Source organism: Coturnix japonica, chromosome 23 (genome assembly GCF_054131305.1).
Source record: "Coturnix japonica strain WE chromosome 23, WE-NBRP24, whole genome shotgun sequence".
NCBI lineage: Eukaryota > Metazoa > Chordata > Aves > Galliformes > Phasianidae > Coturnix > Coturnix japonica.
In genome coordinates, this window is record NC_140685.1 from 8,005,430 (window position 1) to 8,020,871 (window position 15,442).

Genomic DNA, 15,442 nt, shown 5'->3' on the forward strand with positions numbered 1-15,442 from the left:
CCCTCAGAAATAAACGTGGAATAAACAAAAACAAGTGAAAAAAAAACATTGTAACTGAACAGAAAGTTTCCTTCCTTGTAGCCAACCCACTGTGGATTAGGTTCAAATGGGAACATGGGCTTTGTTGGCTATTTTAGTCCTTGAACCTTGCAGATTCAATTACCTGTGGAAGTATCAAATCTTGGTAGTTATTACAAGAATCAAACTCATCTCTTGAGTGTTTGGAAGTAACTTGTATGAGACACGTGGAAAAGTTTGCTTGAAGAAACAGAAAACCAGAACAACAATGTGATGGCTGTTTTGTTTTAATTATTTACACTCACCCAAGAGGCTTGATTTCTCTGCTAACATTAGTTAGAGTATGCTGCCAGCCTCATCACTTATCCATATCAGTATTTGCCTTAATCAGACACAGTCAGCAATAGATTGGCATGGGATAAATTAGCCCTCTATAAACCGCATCTTAACCCCTGGCATGTACATAATTCTGTAAAGCCAGAAACATGATGTTTTAATCCCTGAATATCTAGATAGGTAACAATGGCCAATGAGAAGCAGCTAATGATGCCAAGGTATTACGGCTTATCACATCGTGTTCTGGGGTTTTTCAGGAGTGAGGAAGGCATCTCTGCTTTCATTGGCTGCATGGATGGAAGGTGCATCACAGAATATTTTTTACCTCTCCTAAGCATTATATACTGGCTGTGGCCCAAGCCTTATATTAACTAGGCAAGCTGAGAGATTGATTTAGCATGGCAGCTACCTTCCAGTGTCCCACTCTTGATCAGTGGTGTCTAAGGGACGAATTTATTGCAGCAAGACTGAGTCAGATTTTGGCACTGCTGTCAGTGGCACCCTGCTCTCAGCATCAGCATAATTAAGACTTGGAGAGACTGACAATACAGGAGATTTTACAGCTCATCTTTTGCAGACAACAGAATTATTGTTTCAAATTGATGCTGGACCACAGGGGATAGGAGAGATTAGAGAAGTCTTGGTATTCCTTTAGTGGCTACATAATACGCCTCGGTCAAAAACAGTGCTTTATGTCAACTGTTTTAAATAGTTGTTTGAGCTGACAGTCTTCCTAATAACACTTCATTTGTCTAAGCTGCATTCCACTGGGACAAATACACACTGTGTCGAGTTGATTCAGACTATATCTGGAGACAGATGTTGTAGTACAGTAGTAAAGTAAATTCTTGATACATGTCGCTCAGAGGAGATTGTTTCTGTCTTATTCAGTGAGGCCTTTTATGAACCTATTTTTATTAGTCAAATAAATCCATGGATAAGATTTTTCAGTTGCTTCATTCACAAAGGAACAGGAGAAAATCCTGCAGAGCAGTTGCACAATGGAACACACAACTCTTCAGGAAACCTCAGCATTTCAGTTGGAATATTTAACACGTAGCTCTCAAAGCATTTGACAAAGTCATTCTTCAAAGAGTCTGGAATAGAAATTATATTATCTATAGCATTTAATGGATATATAATTAGAAATCAATCAAGAAAAAAGGCTAATTTATTTATTTTCAGAAATAGACTTTCCATTTTGCCCAAGACTTTTGAAGACCTAATTTTTATATTGAACTGACATTCACACAGATACTGAAGGTAAATCAAATGAGATAAAATCTTTTAGGCCTAAGATATATACTCAAAGAATGAACGTGGGTTCCCCCCTTTTTGTTGGGCTGTGCAAAGCCAGTCAGTGCATCGTGGTGTTTGAGACACTGCACATTCAGCAACAGGGAATGTTATTGACTTGAGTTAGATGCCATTGCCATGGATAGAACCTTGGTGTAAATGAGAACAAACCCCATTTCATTTCCAGTCTTTTGTCCAAGTGCCACAGCTTGGTTTCTCACTTTAAATGAATGATAGACATCTCTTTCAGAAAGTGGATTTTAGGTCCTGGCCAGTAACGATGCAATGTATCTGTTCATGCTGTGTCAGTACCTGTCACCTCCATGAAATCTGCTTTTCTTCTTAGGAAGCTGCATTAGGATAGTGCTGTCCTGCAGGACCATAATAAGGAAACAACATGGCTAAAGAAGTGCATGGAATATCTGTACATCAGTTACTAGTCTGCTTTGGATGGATGGATTTAGAAGTTATCTTAGTGACTAACCACTGGAAAATCCTGTGATATGGGAGCTCATGCATTTTTCTGTAGCCACAGCTGCAGTCATTTCCCTTCAGAGACACATCATTTCCCCAAGACACATCCTGTCTCACAGGGCCATGCTGTCTGCTGCTCCGAGCTTCTGTCCCCTTTTTCAGGAGCCAGCGTATGGGTGGAGATTTCCTTCCTAGTTTCTTCTCCTGAAAAGCTTCATCTCAAGCTCCAGCTTGAGAAATGGACTGAATCTTGACCTCTTGCATAAACAGTGTCTCTGCATGCCAAAAGGAGTCTTAGTGAGAACCAGAGCCCCTGTCTAGACATGTTTCTTCATCATATAACTGTGATAGGTATGCCTTCCATTGCTGCCCTATCTTTGTCTCTTACTAGTAACGATATCAGAGTTAAACCAGGTATTTAAATACATCTGTATAATTATATGTAGTGTATTCAGTTCATCAGCAACCAAAACAATGGTCTAATAATTACTAGAAGCTGCAAGGGATAATAAGTGCTTCTGTACAGAAATAAGCTATTGATTACTAATTTTCCTGAAATGCAGGAGTGTTTCGTCTGTGACTTCAGGAGATTTGGGTCCTTCCATTCAGGCCAGCAGTAGGGAAATCAGCAAAAAGCCGCACAAAGGATGGAATTCCTTGCAGGAATGGAATTGTGATTGATCTGCAATGGAGTTGGGAAATACCTTTGCTACAATAAGAAGTAATAGATACATTAAAAGAAAGACCTGTGCCAAAGAGGCAGGTTAGGAGAATGGTACCTGTTGAAGGCAAATGTGTTAATCAGTATACATAATATACAGAATACTTAACAATACTTACTTCCGTATATACATAATATACAGAATACTTAACAAAGTATTGGAGTCTAAGCTTTGGTGTTGTAGATTAGTATCATTAATTATTGCCTTCCACTGCGTCCTGTATTCTGCCATCAACTTAGATATGGCCTAATTAAGACAGTAAGAGAAAGTCCCTGCTTTGGAGATGCTTGCTATTAATTGTGGAAATTGTTTTGGGACAAATGGAGTGTGTAGTAAGGGAGATAATTAATAACAATTAATAATATCCAGATAATTTGAAATAGCTTTGTTTTTAGGAATTATCTCAGGAAAGTGCTGTTTTCACCTTTTCATTTACTCAGAAAAGCTTGACAATAGTGGCAGAACTGTTCTCCTCTCTTGATATCATCACAGAAGCTGAGGAAGAATGTGGTATAACAGCAGCCAGCTCTCATTACTGCTGAAGGAATGTGCTGTGATTAAACCTCTATACAGAAAAAAACGGAATGTAATTCTTACATGTTGATTCGCTTTGAATGCATGCCACGGGCTGAGGAATGGGTTTCCAGCCTGTTCTTCCATTTTTAAAGATGCAGAGGGCCTCACCTCCAAAAAATTGACTATCCAGTTCTGAAAATGAGGAGCATTTGGTTAAAGACATTTGTTCATATTTTCCAGTATCCAAAACCACCAAATCCCTTGAGAACTATCTCTGAATGCAAAGCCTTTTTTTTTTTTCCTTCCTATTGGGAAATTCAAGTGTCAAAGCCCTTTTCTGTGAAGCCATAGAACAAAAGTTGTTTTTGTATTTCTACATATTCCTTCAAAGGTTTCACTAACACATTACCAACTGCTAAATTATTTCATCCTCCCAGAGTCCTCTACAGATTCCTGAGCTCACTCCCTTTCTACAGAGCCCTTGAGACTGTGTCTCAGCTGCTGACTGCTGGCTGAAGAAGACTGGATGGGACTCCCTTCTGAGTCCAGCAGCAAGCTGTCATCCAAAAAGTGAGCTGTGGGGTGATGCAAGACACTCCCTTCCCTCCGGATCTGAGTTAGCTACCTCATCTTGAAAGGATTTGTGGCTCAGCGATATCGGCTTAGAGTGAAATACAGATCACTTGTCAGCAGTTAATGATAATATTTACTTGCTTACCTCACAAGATCAGCACTGTAAAGTGTGAAACCTCTGCTCACCCTTGAAAATGAACTCCATAAACTCAAAATTTACTGTAAGCTGTTGGCTTAAAGGCAGGATCAGTGAGATCTCTGTTCCATTATTCTGAGAATGCTTTCAGAACTTGGGGGATAGCACTGGCACAAGAAACAATTTGGATCATGACGGTAATGTGGAATTCTTCTGTTGGAAAAGTAGCGCTTTCAATCATCAGGTACTGTCAGTGTTTTTGGTATCCCGCATTCCCTGCAGCTCTTGGCTCTCTGCGAGACTTCCTGACCTCTGCTCATTGCAGATCCTGCACAGATCCTTCATTGAGCTGCTTGTCTTAAATTCCGCTTGGCAATTCTACTCAGCAAAGGGGAGCAATGAATAAAAACTCTAATTTCCCTACAGAAAATTGTGAGATTCCGTGGGGCAGAAGCATCTGTAGAACATCCAGGCTACAGACATTGTAATGCTTATACAAAGCCAGAAAGGAAGAGAAGAGCATTTTGCATCTGGTGCATTTGTCTCTTCAAGTGCAACCTGATTGAGATCATTTGTACTCACACAAGTCAAGGATGAAGTCCTGACCTAAACGGGGCAAGTATCATGCCTGCAAGATGCTAACCCCCTCTTCTCTTACTCTATTAGATACATACATACTGAACAGAACTACCTTGTGTGTGCATGGCAGTAATAAATATTGTGCATTTTATACAGTGTGAGCTCCCAACTGATGCTCCAGCACTTCACAGTATTTTCATTGGAAGCTGAGCAGTCTGTTTGAAGGAAGGTTCTCTACTAACATTTGCTATCTCTGTATTTAACAGGCAGCTTTGAAGGAAACAGACACAACCCTGTCTGAGGAAGGATTGCTTTGTTCCCAGGTGAAGTGACATTGGAACAGCAGTGCCACTGCACAGAAAATTTCCACCTGGAAGGATCTGGTGCGTGAGACACACTGTGGGACAATGGAGACGTGAGTCTGTGCATACAGGGGGGGACCCTTTCATAGAACCATAGAATGGCCTGGGTTGAAAAGGACCACAGTGCTCATCCAGTTCCAACCCCCTTGCTGTGTGCAGGGTCACCAACCACCAGAACAGGCTGCCCAGAGCCACATCCAGCCTGGCTTCATTTTAAAGGGGAAAACTTTGAGAGCCATATCCTACTTGTGAGGCCTTCAATGGGACAAAATCAATTCCTGCTCCTAGATGTGATTTAATGAGGTCCAAGCCCCAAACTCAGCCAAGATGAGCCAACTCTGGACATGCTAGTTCAGTTCTGTGCTGTATGCAGCTTCAGAAAGTGAACGCTGGGCTATGCAGAAGCTACATTACAAACTCTGCAAAGCATTGGTCATCTTTTCATCCCGTGTTTGGATCTTGGTACACAGGTTGGATCTTAATCTATGTCAGCCCTTATAGTAATACTTAACAGGTTGGCTCAGCAGGAAGAAGTCAGCGCAATGACACGACTGAGTGAGATGCATGTGAACATACAGAGCATTAGTAAGGTTGCTAGTACGAATAGGTGTGTGGTTTATTAGCTCAGTCTTATAAGGTAAACTTTACTGTGGCAACTTTACAGCTTTTCCGGGAGCTTTTCCCGGCCTCCAGAGCCCGCTTGGCATTGATGTGGGCCCTGCGCTCCCCTCCCCTCATGGGAGATGTGCAGGAGCTGGACAGACTGTGGAAGGAGTCACCTTTCCTGCAGGATGGAGCTAAATTAGGCCTCACAATGGGAATGTGAGGCCTTTTTTTTTTTTATTTTTTTTTTTTTTTGGCAATTAGCACAACCGCGCTGCTCATTTTAAGCAGCACAGACAAGCAGCGCATCAGCTCAGAGTTCATTGCTCCCATGGCCCGTCTGCTGTGCCCCATCCACCCAAAATATTGCCCCAGACGGCAAGCACTCCCGCATGGCAGATCTATTCAGTTTAGCCTGGCTTTAAATTTATTCCTATGCTGTTTCTTCTCACGTGTACCTTTGTCGCTCCAGTCCCCCCACCCGTTTTTTTGGCTTCCCTCCTTCCATGTCTCAGTAATTCCTCCCGACTCCCCCCGGTCTCGCCGCCACCTGATGCAGCCCCCATGGGGCATCCCGCTCACATCGGCCCCAGCCCCGGGACGGAGCGGGACTCGGGGTGGGCACTCGGCCCCGGCCTCCAACGGAGCACAAGGCAGAGCCGAGCACAGAGCAGAGCCGAGCCCGGCCTGCCCAGGGGAGGGGAGGCGGCCGTTCGCTGCTCCGTCCCGGCTTTGTTGTGCTCGCCGCCCGGGCTGCGGGTTAGGGGGCGGGGAAGCGAAGGGAAGGGAAGGGAAAGGAAGGCGGCCGCGTCTCCTCCTCCGCCTCCTCCTCGGCCCCGGCCCCACTCATGGCGACGCTGGGCACATCCGGGCTTCTCCTCCTCCTCCGGCGGCCGCCGCTGCCCTGAGCGCCCGAGCCGACTCCATTAGCGCGTCCCCTCCCCCCCCGTCTCCCTTCCCGGACCCAGAGGCAGGGGGAGCCCCGGGCAAAGCAGCGCCGGGCCCGAGCCGCGGCCGGGGACATGTCCAACCAAGGGGCTCGGAGGAACGGGCCCGTCAAGCTGCGGCTGACAGGTGAGGCTGAGCGCGGCGGCGGGGAACTGCGGCCGGGCCTGCATAACGCTGTATAACAACGCTGCATAACGCTGCATAACGCTGAATAACGCTGCATAACGCTGAGTAACGCTCGGGCACGGGGCGAGCAGCAGCGGGGCTGTGCGGGACGGGGCGCGGCGGGGAGGGGAGGGGAAACCCGCGGCCACGGGGGAGCGAGTTCCTGGAGCGGCGGGGAGCCCCGGCGAGCCCAGCTGGACGGTGGGAGGGAGCGAGCGAGCGGGAGCTCCTCCATGTGTATTTGAGGTTGAACCTGGGCTTGGAGGCGGCTCTCAGGCCTCGTGAGGAGAAGGGGCAAAATACAGACAGCGAACTCTTCCCTCTCCTCCCGTCCGCTCCCTCAGTGAGGGCAGCTCCCCGTGGGCCGCCCGCCTCGGGAACAAAACGCCAGCGGGAGCCGTGTGGTACCGGGCACCTCAGCCCCGTCCCGCCGCCCCCACCGCTGGGTTTCGCTTTTTTTCCTTCGCCTTCTTAGCGTGAACTTGAAAGAAAGTGACACACGCTTTGTTTTCATCTCTTTGTTTGTTTCTTTATATATATATATTTTCCCCGAGCCGACTTCCTTAGTGAAGGTTGTACACAGTCGGTTTGACACAGTGCCTTGTGTGGGCAGCTTTCTCTCAGAAGACCACTTGACCTCGAGTGTTTTAAAATAGCATTAAAAAGCTGCTCACCTGCATGCAGGGAAGGAAAACACGCTATTTCCAAGCACTTGAAGTGTTATGATCCTTTACATGAGAGAACCAGGTACATTGATCGAGAGAAGGAACACTGGAGCTCTCTTTAAAAAAAAATAAATAATACAGCGAAGTTAATAGGACAGAGCTGCTCCAAAGTGATGTAAGGCCCTCCCCCGGCTGATAAATCCTATCTTGGGTTCCAAAGTGTGAGTGCTTGAAGGTAAGCCGTTAGAAAGCAGGAGATACATTGCTTCAAATACTCTTATTTGCAGGTAGCGGGTTTAACCAGCTTGCAAAACAAATATGTTTTAACAAAAACCTGAAGGAATTGGAACATTAACTATAGGCACATCTGAAATATTTCCAGTTTGATGTCGTATAAATACAGATGTTTTCATATTTATTTTTTGCAAGCGTGCCATTTTTATAGAGGAGATGCAATGTATGTTTTGCTGTGGAAGTACCTTGGACTAAATTTATAATGTAGTTTTCATTGAGTTGTGTGAGTGCCTATATAATACAGTGAGAAATGAAATCTGTGAGCTAAATGTGGCTGGGACCGATGCATGGAGCAGTGCTGCCTGTTTGTACAGTGCTTGGGAGCTTTTTCTTCAGGTTACTGCTTTATTGATGCAATACTTTAATGCTTTTTTTCCCTTTGCTGTGAGTGCTCAGACTTGCTTATCTTCGAAACATTGCAAATAGTCTGGAGCCTTTAGTAAAAGCCTGGAAAATACTGTTCAGGCGGTTGTCTGCTTCACCTTTGGGTTTTGTATTCTGTTGTGTTTTATTTTGATTAAGGATTAAGTACGTCTTCTAATCCTGTCTTTGACAACATAAATATGTCAAGGGGAGTGTAGCTGTGAGCAATAGGCAGTGGTTGTATGTACCGAGTGGTTCCCAAAAGAAGCAGGTACGTTCTTGAGGAACGATTCTGAGTTTTTCATTACCTGTTTTTTAGGAGGGGTGGCTGCAGAGCAATGGATTCAAAGCAAAGTCGCCTTTAGAGAGAGACTGCTCCACTTTTAGCATCTCTGTGCAGGCGCTGAGAACCGGTTCTGTTATTTGGAAGCTTACATGAAATATTGACCTATTTCTCAAGTTAGAAAGACTTGAGGTATTTTGTGCTTTAGCAAACTGCCTGTTGTTTTTTATGCGGTCGTTGGTTGTAGGGAAGCTTTATATGCTTAAGAAAAGTTGTTACAAACATTGGATTTTATTAATTGAGCTGACACGGTGTCAGTCCTTGCATAGGAATAGATCTAAGTGTACTTTGTGGCTTTGATGACCCTTTTTGATTGGAAAAGCAGTTTGAGAGCTCTCAAATTCTAGAACTGCTTGGAATTAAAGGAATCTGTATATTCCAGTGTTTTAAAAAGTTTATTTTCAAGCTTGCAAATGCTACATAACCTTAATTTTCTTTGGCTTTATGATGCCAGTAGTCTTCTGTTCTGGCTTGAATATTTATAGGATTAATTCTGTAAACATTGTGTAACACTTATCTTTCCTATTGTTATCTCTAAATTAGATACTATAGATTGGAAAAAAAAAATAAAAATAAATGGATTCAAGAACTGGATTCAATTAGCAGTTTTTCAGGACATAAACATTAAAGGTTTAGATGGAAAACATTGTTTTGACTGACTGGATAAATGACAGGGTAATGTTTGATGTGAGTCCAAGAGCTGATCTGTAGTAGTGCCCAACTTCTCAGTCGATCCCGAGGAGCCAAATAAAATATTGAACCTAGGCCTCATTTTGCAAAAAAGGGTTGATTCTTTGTTGGGACCTTAAGAAAGTTCTGAGAAATGTTTGGCATACCTTTACACTAAGTGTTTAACAGTTTATTTAGGTCTGGGTTCCATAACAGAGAGAAACCACAGCGGTGGCATACTTCTAGTAAGTTTTTATTTGGTTTGCAGTGCATCTGTGTTATAAATGTTCCTTCAGAGGTTCTTCTTCTGCTTGTAGTCGTCATCCGCTCATCCTCTCCCACACTTAGTGTGAGTTTTTTCTGTGTTTTTATTTATTTATGGATTTGTAGATTCGCTGTTCTCCCGACCATTCCCACCCTGAGTGTTAAAGACTGCATTGATCTCATATTCTTCAGACTGAGGAATTAACTTTGCTTTCAGTTGCGCAGTAAATATTTGGTCTCAACCTGTGAATTACCTGGTGTTGGAGCAGCTACATCTGACTGCTCTGACATACAGTGATGGTTGTCTGAGTGAATTCTGTCTGTATCAAACAGGTATTTTAAAGTCACTTTGAAATCTTCAAAATTGCACGGCTGCTCAATAAGCTGAATAAAGGCTGATGCGTAATTTAATCTATCTCTGCTCTTACAGCTAGTGCTTGCTGTCGGAATAGTTAACAAGTGAAGATGCTTTGATAGTCACAAAACATGTTTACACTGTACTGTAAAAGGTGGTAACAAGTATTACAGATAATATGGGAATGAGGTGGGATGTGTTTGTTGGTGAGGCATTGCAGGTGGGTCTGGTTTTCCCTCTTACCGTAAGGCTTTTGGGTTCCTTGGCAGTTTGGTGATAACTAATAATAATAAATATTTATTTATTTATTTTATTTAGGAATAAAAGCATTGGATCTTTGTGTTGTAGAAAAAGGGCATCATCTTATCTTCTGCCTCTCTTGTTGATTTTATTGTGTTTTGATGGATAAAGTACCTACCTATATTCTGAAGTATCAAGGTCGTGGTTTTGTGGTTGACTGACATGGTATCAGAGTTGTTTCTTCTGGCCTTGTAGTCTCTGGATCCACTTGGCCCTACCGGGTGTTGCTTCCAGCAACTATGTAGCTAACTGTGTGATGAGTGGAAGGCTAATCTGAGCAAGAAAAAAGGCTTTGGTGTGTTGAAGGGTTGTAGAAGGAGAAACTGAAGGGAGGGCAGAACTGCAGTTTGGACCTGCAGCCTGTATTTAGATGGTCTTTAGTCGACAGTAAAACAATAGGGTTCCTTCAAGGAAGATGTACTTGACTTAATGACACGACTTACTGAAAACTAGTACCTAAGAAGTTGGAATTGATAAATTACGTGGTAGCATGATTAGATGGCTCCAGTAATGACAAAGTCAATGGGCATGTATGTAGTAAGATTGAATAGGGATTGATGAGTTCTTGGCCTTCTGTGTTTTCACAAGTGTTGAGTGTGGTTTTTTGTGTATATATAGACATATACTTTAGATATGTATAGCATTTATAGCTGTGGATATTTCTATACGTATAAATCAGTTGTGGATTGTGATACACAACATAGGATTGTGATAAACAACAGAGCAGTCTCAACAACATGTTTCAATGAGATCAGCTTATATGACAAAGTTTTATTCATCTGGATATAAAATTTGTGTTCCGGGTATGTAATGGTATACAGTGGCAAGAAAAGCAGAGATCCAAATGGCTTCGGGGAAGGAAATCAGAGTAGGAAAACCACTCAACACAAGCTTCCAATTAAAGGAGTAAAAACACTCAATATTTGTCTTTGGTTGTAGAATTAGGGAAACATTGTGTAAAAGATGTAGAGATTTCATGTTTGTAGGTGATGTATGGGACGAATGTAGGGGGCAGACAGGAAGTTTGCAGACAGTCCCTGTGTTTAAGAAAGAAATCTGTTGGGGTTGGAAAATAAAACAGAAATGCTGGGGTAGAGAAACAGTGAGTAATTTTAGAGCTGTACACTTGGGTTGCATTTAAAGAGTTTCAGCTATAACATAATGTCTGTCTGCGTCGCTGAGTAACTCAATTAGTGGTGACAAATTCTTCTCTATTTTCATTTTTGTTAATCACTAGAAATCTGAGCAGGCCCCGGATGGAGATGTTGTGTCTTTGTGTCCTTAAGGTGAATGGGTTGATTCCTAAAAGTAGACAGCTTTCAGTGTTTTGTTCTGTTTTATCTCATGGCCTTTGAAGTGTCTCCTTGCTTTGCCGTCTTACTTAAAATGACATCACGTCACTGGGCCGCGTCTTTCTTGCGTGTGTTTGAAGAGGTGGGTGATTCCTGGGGTGTCCTCCCTCCCGTCATCGCAATAATGAGATGATCCAACTTCTGACTTGACTTAATGGCATGAGTGTGTTGGCATGGCAGCTATTATGGTGTGTTTTATTACGTCAAATATAAATGCTCATGACACGCAACGCCTGGGATCATTTCGGTGACTTCTGAGGGGAAAGTAAAGAGTAATGCCAGTAACATTAGGTAGTGCATGCAGAAGGAGCTCCTGTGTGTTTCTGCTATCAGCACAGTGTGTTTCCTCCTTGGGAAAGAGGATCAAAATCTTGTGGGATATTTGATGATAGAATGCTCAAGAAAACACTGTTGGCTTTTTCTGGCTACTTAAACTTTAAATGTGCTCAATGAAAGCAAAGATAAGAACGCTTGTAACTTTAAACAAGTCGTCTTCTGTAGATAACAGAGCTCAGGACTAAATTGCCTGAGCGTTATCATGGAAGTTTAAGTGGGGAAACTGACCCAGAATGGAGAACAGACATGAAGATCATAAAAAGGATAAACCAGGTAAAGCTGGGATTTAGCGCGTTGACTTTCTGCTGGTGAACTCGGTTTCTCTTGAATATAAATCCACAGAAGAAAAAGGTTCTGTTTGGGCCTTCTGAGACCGGATTTAGGGCAATTCAGGGTCCGTTCTACTTCCCATGTTGTGTTTGTGCTGTGCCCTATTTTGGTGTGCTGCAGGTTCTTAGAAATTACTTTTTTCTACTTCAGACTACTTTTATTTATTTTGGTTGTTGCTCAAGCAAATAAAGCTAAAAGGGCCGATATCCCCCAAAGAGTGTAGAAGTTATTCACTCATTCAAAACCGTGAAAGTGAAAGCAGTATTTGAGTTTAAATGGCTGTATGCTGCTGTTAATTGTCTGGAAAGACTCTTGTCTAGTTGGTATTTGACATGACTGAGAAGGACCCTTACCTTGCAGAAAGGGAGAGCTGCTCTGACCTTGGCTTTGGTGGTGTCACTTGCTGCTGTCCAGTATCTGCTTTCCAAAATGAATTAAGTTGTTTTGAATATGCAGAGTGTGTATAGACTGTGATTCGCAGGTAACTGTAAAAATACATTACCAGATTCTGCCATTCCTGCTTAGATTAGCATGTGCGATGCCACGCTGCCACAAGCAGCAAGTGGCAGTGCCATGGTACAAGTGTTCCCACTGCTCTGTGCTGTGCTGTTGGGCAGGGGAGTACATCCAAATTAAACTCAGCTTCTTCCTTTTATCCCTGTTCTTCCTTATAACTGAAGGTGGCCGGGGCTGTGTGAGAGCAGTGACTCCCACCAGCCGGTGCTTGCAGAGTACCAAGTTGCTGCCCATGGCAGGAAAAGCTTTTAAACCAGTGACATACACTCATTTTTGTTCTACCTTGACCCAGATTTCACTATTACCAATGGAGTTAAATGGAGTCATACCTAATTATATCTTTTCCATCATACGTAGCTGCTTGATTTGGAGTTTGGCACATAGCTAAGTAAACAAATACATTATAGATGCAATTGTGCTCATATTTAGTTGGAGGTGAGAATCTGCATCTGTAACAGAGACATTTCCTGAAAACTGGAGCCAATGTGGGAACTTCTTTTCAGTACAAGAAAAGAGCAGACTGTGATTCTGTAACTGCGTGTGGTAAAGCTGCTACTTTGTGCAAATCATAGGACTTGAAGAGAGTCGTGCAGTGTACTCAGCACATCTGATTCATTTGAGTAAAAGGTGTATGCTACATGCAAGGATTTTGTTAGCAGCATGTAAACGGACTAAAATGAATCAGCTTCTATTCTTGGTGGGGAAAGAAGGCTGAATCTGGGTTAGAGTGCCTATGAAAGCTGCTTGTTTCACAGATAAATACGTCATTAAATGTGTGTTTAAAACAACGGGAAGTGTCCAGGTAAAACACATAGAGTTACATTCATGCATAACTGCCTGGGATTAGGAATGTATAATATCAATTATGCCAAACATTTAGATGTCCCTATGGCAAGCAGTTCTTCAACTCTTAACAACAAATCTTTGCCTTTTTATTGTTCTGAAAGAATTGATTCTGTGCTGTAAGTCTTGCTTTCCAGAAAAGCAGATTTTACCCACTATTTTCCCCAACAGTTTTATTAAAACAAAGTTTTATAGGTCTGAATAGGGTACATGGTGTTAGTAGCATTGTCCCAAGGTGCAGTGATATTAAGGTATCCATTTTCTTGCTTAGTGGCTAAATAAGTACGTCTGTCTTAATTATAAGAGGAAAAAGTGACTTCCAGTCGTTTTCAGTTGTATAAGCACCAAACCTGCCTTGCCATGAAGTATCTGTGCAGGTTCCCCTCCTTCCTCACGCTGTCTGTTCCCATAGTTCATATTGCTTTCCCACTACCTGGAAGGAGCTGCTGAGGGGAGCTTAACATTCCCATAGTCCTGTCAGAGACAGTGCAATCTTTGGTGCCCCTCCCTTACAGCACGTGGTTATTCTGCCTGGGGAGCTGCTATATGTTCCCATTTATCCATGTCTCACTTGCTTCTGTGGCCAAGAGATCGTGAAGAAATTTCTATTCATTGCTGGGATCTGAATGTGGCATTGTGAAAATGTGCCTCCGATTTCCTCATTACAATATTTATCATTTTTCCTGCGAGTTTCTTTCCTCTGGTGTATTGTCCATCCTGTAGAATAAGTCAGCTATTTCCTGTGCATCAGTGTAATGCAACTTAATCTATGCAGGACAGCGCTTTGAAAGCCTTATATTTTGAGTAGGTTTGTTGAAATTTAGCAACACGTTTGAGCAGGATTGAACAGTGTGGCCCAAGATGGGAGGTTGACTCGTTCTGCACTCACATCACTGTGACAGAGCAGCAGTGAATGGAGTCGGCCCTGAGTCAGAGCATTAGTTCCCTCTGCACTTGAGCAGTGCGGTGAGTTGGACCGTCCGTTCCCATGTAGCTTAAACTCTGTTTTGAGTGTGAGCATCTTAGATTCCTCTTTGCTGTCAGTGGATTTAGAGCTACACTTGAGCCTGTAATTCCAAGCTGAGGCTTTTACACCGGCTATAACAGCCAATGAAAACAAATGGAAGCGCTGGCTAAGTTATGCTGCCTCTTTACAGATACTTTTCATGCTCAGTGCCTAATTTGGGCAGAATTTATTTGGAGGAGAGTCTGTTGAAGTGATTTCAGGGAGATTAACATTTTATGTCGCGCATCTTGAATTGTTGGGCAGGATGTTATCAGTCAGGGGCCCGGCAACAGGCAGATGTCTCTGAGTCAGCAGAGGAGCATGGTGGGGATGGTGGGGACAGGAGCAGAGCACACCCAGACTGCTGTCCTGTTAATGCTCAACTTGGGGGTGTGAAGAACAGCATTAACCAAAGTACTGAGGGTTCAAAAGTTGGATGAGGGTGGAGAAAAAGGGCGTAAACTGGAACAAGGAACGCCCGGGACAAACAGACGGGAGGTGGAGACTGATTTTGGCAGCAGGAGATGCTGGGAATATTTCAATGCCCGGACTCTTAAGGTTGCAGCAATGAACAAGACTCAGGCTTGCAGGGGCAGCACTAATTCTTACATTTCCAAGGTTTTTCACAAGGTTTTGAGCTTTTAGCTGAAGCAGTTTTTTATAAAAATACTTGATTCCAAGAAATGACGTCTTGATCACTTCCTTCAATTAATATGTGATAACAAAGGGGTTCTGTAGATTTTCATGTTTCTTTGAGTAATCTACGTGCCATATATCTGCAAAGGGTTTGGAGTTAAGAGGTGGGTTTTTTTCAGTAAAGAATGACCTGCTCTTGCTGAATTACTTGCATGAAAGATTTGACCTTTTTTAGTTATTTTTTTTCATTTGATGTTTAATAAATGTGTATGTACTCCAGTGGTGATCATCGATGTCTGATGATTTTGCATTTCATGTGGCAATGTGTTTGTAGAAGAGGAGGGCCTCTACCTTTACATGATGTATCACCACCAGATTTGTACAGAAAGAGCTTATTGCATTAATTGATTAATAACAAATGCACTGTGCTTCACTTATACCC

At 42.9% G+C, this 15,442-nt stretch overlaps 2 protein-coding genes across 5 annotated transcripts in view; one reads left to right on the forward strand and one right to left on the reverse strand.

The window, feature by feature from the left end:
• Nucleotides 1-299: 299 nt before the first annotated feature.
• LOC146757339 (uncharacterized) lies at nt 300-6,460 on the reverse strand. The gene is made up of 3 exons (XM_085523135.1): nt 6,074-6,460; nt 3,444-3,554; nt 300-1,451 (listed from the first exon to the last, which is right to left on the reverse strand). The coding sequence occupies exons 1-3, from the start codon at nt 6,186-6,188 to the stop codon at nt 1,315-1,317; spliced, it is 363 nt and encodes a 120-aa protein (XP_085379261.1). The 5' UTR covers nt 6,189-6,460; the 3' UTR covers nt 300-1,314.
• SMURF2 (SMAD specific E3 ubiquitin protein ligase 2) overlaps nt 6,455-15,442 on the forward strand; it is a 49,585-nt gene continuing 40,597 nt past the window's right edge. For 3 of the 4 annotated variants that reach the window (XR_004309184.2, XM_032448212.2, XM_015879567.3), the window contains exon 1: nt 6,455-6,689. Coding sequence is in view for 2 of the 4 variants with exons in the window: in XM_032448212.2 (XP_032304103.1) it covers nt 6,638-6,689 (52 nt within the window). In the remaining 2 variants the exon portion in view is untranslated. Of the gene's footprint in view, nt 6,690-7,506; nt 7,629-15,442 lie in introns of those variants that run through there. The other variant, XM_085523049.1, reaches the window with a different exon arrangement.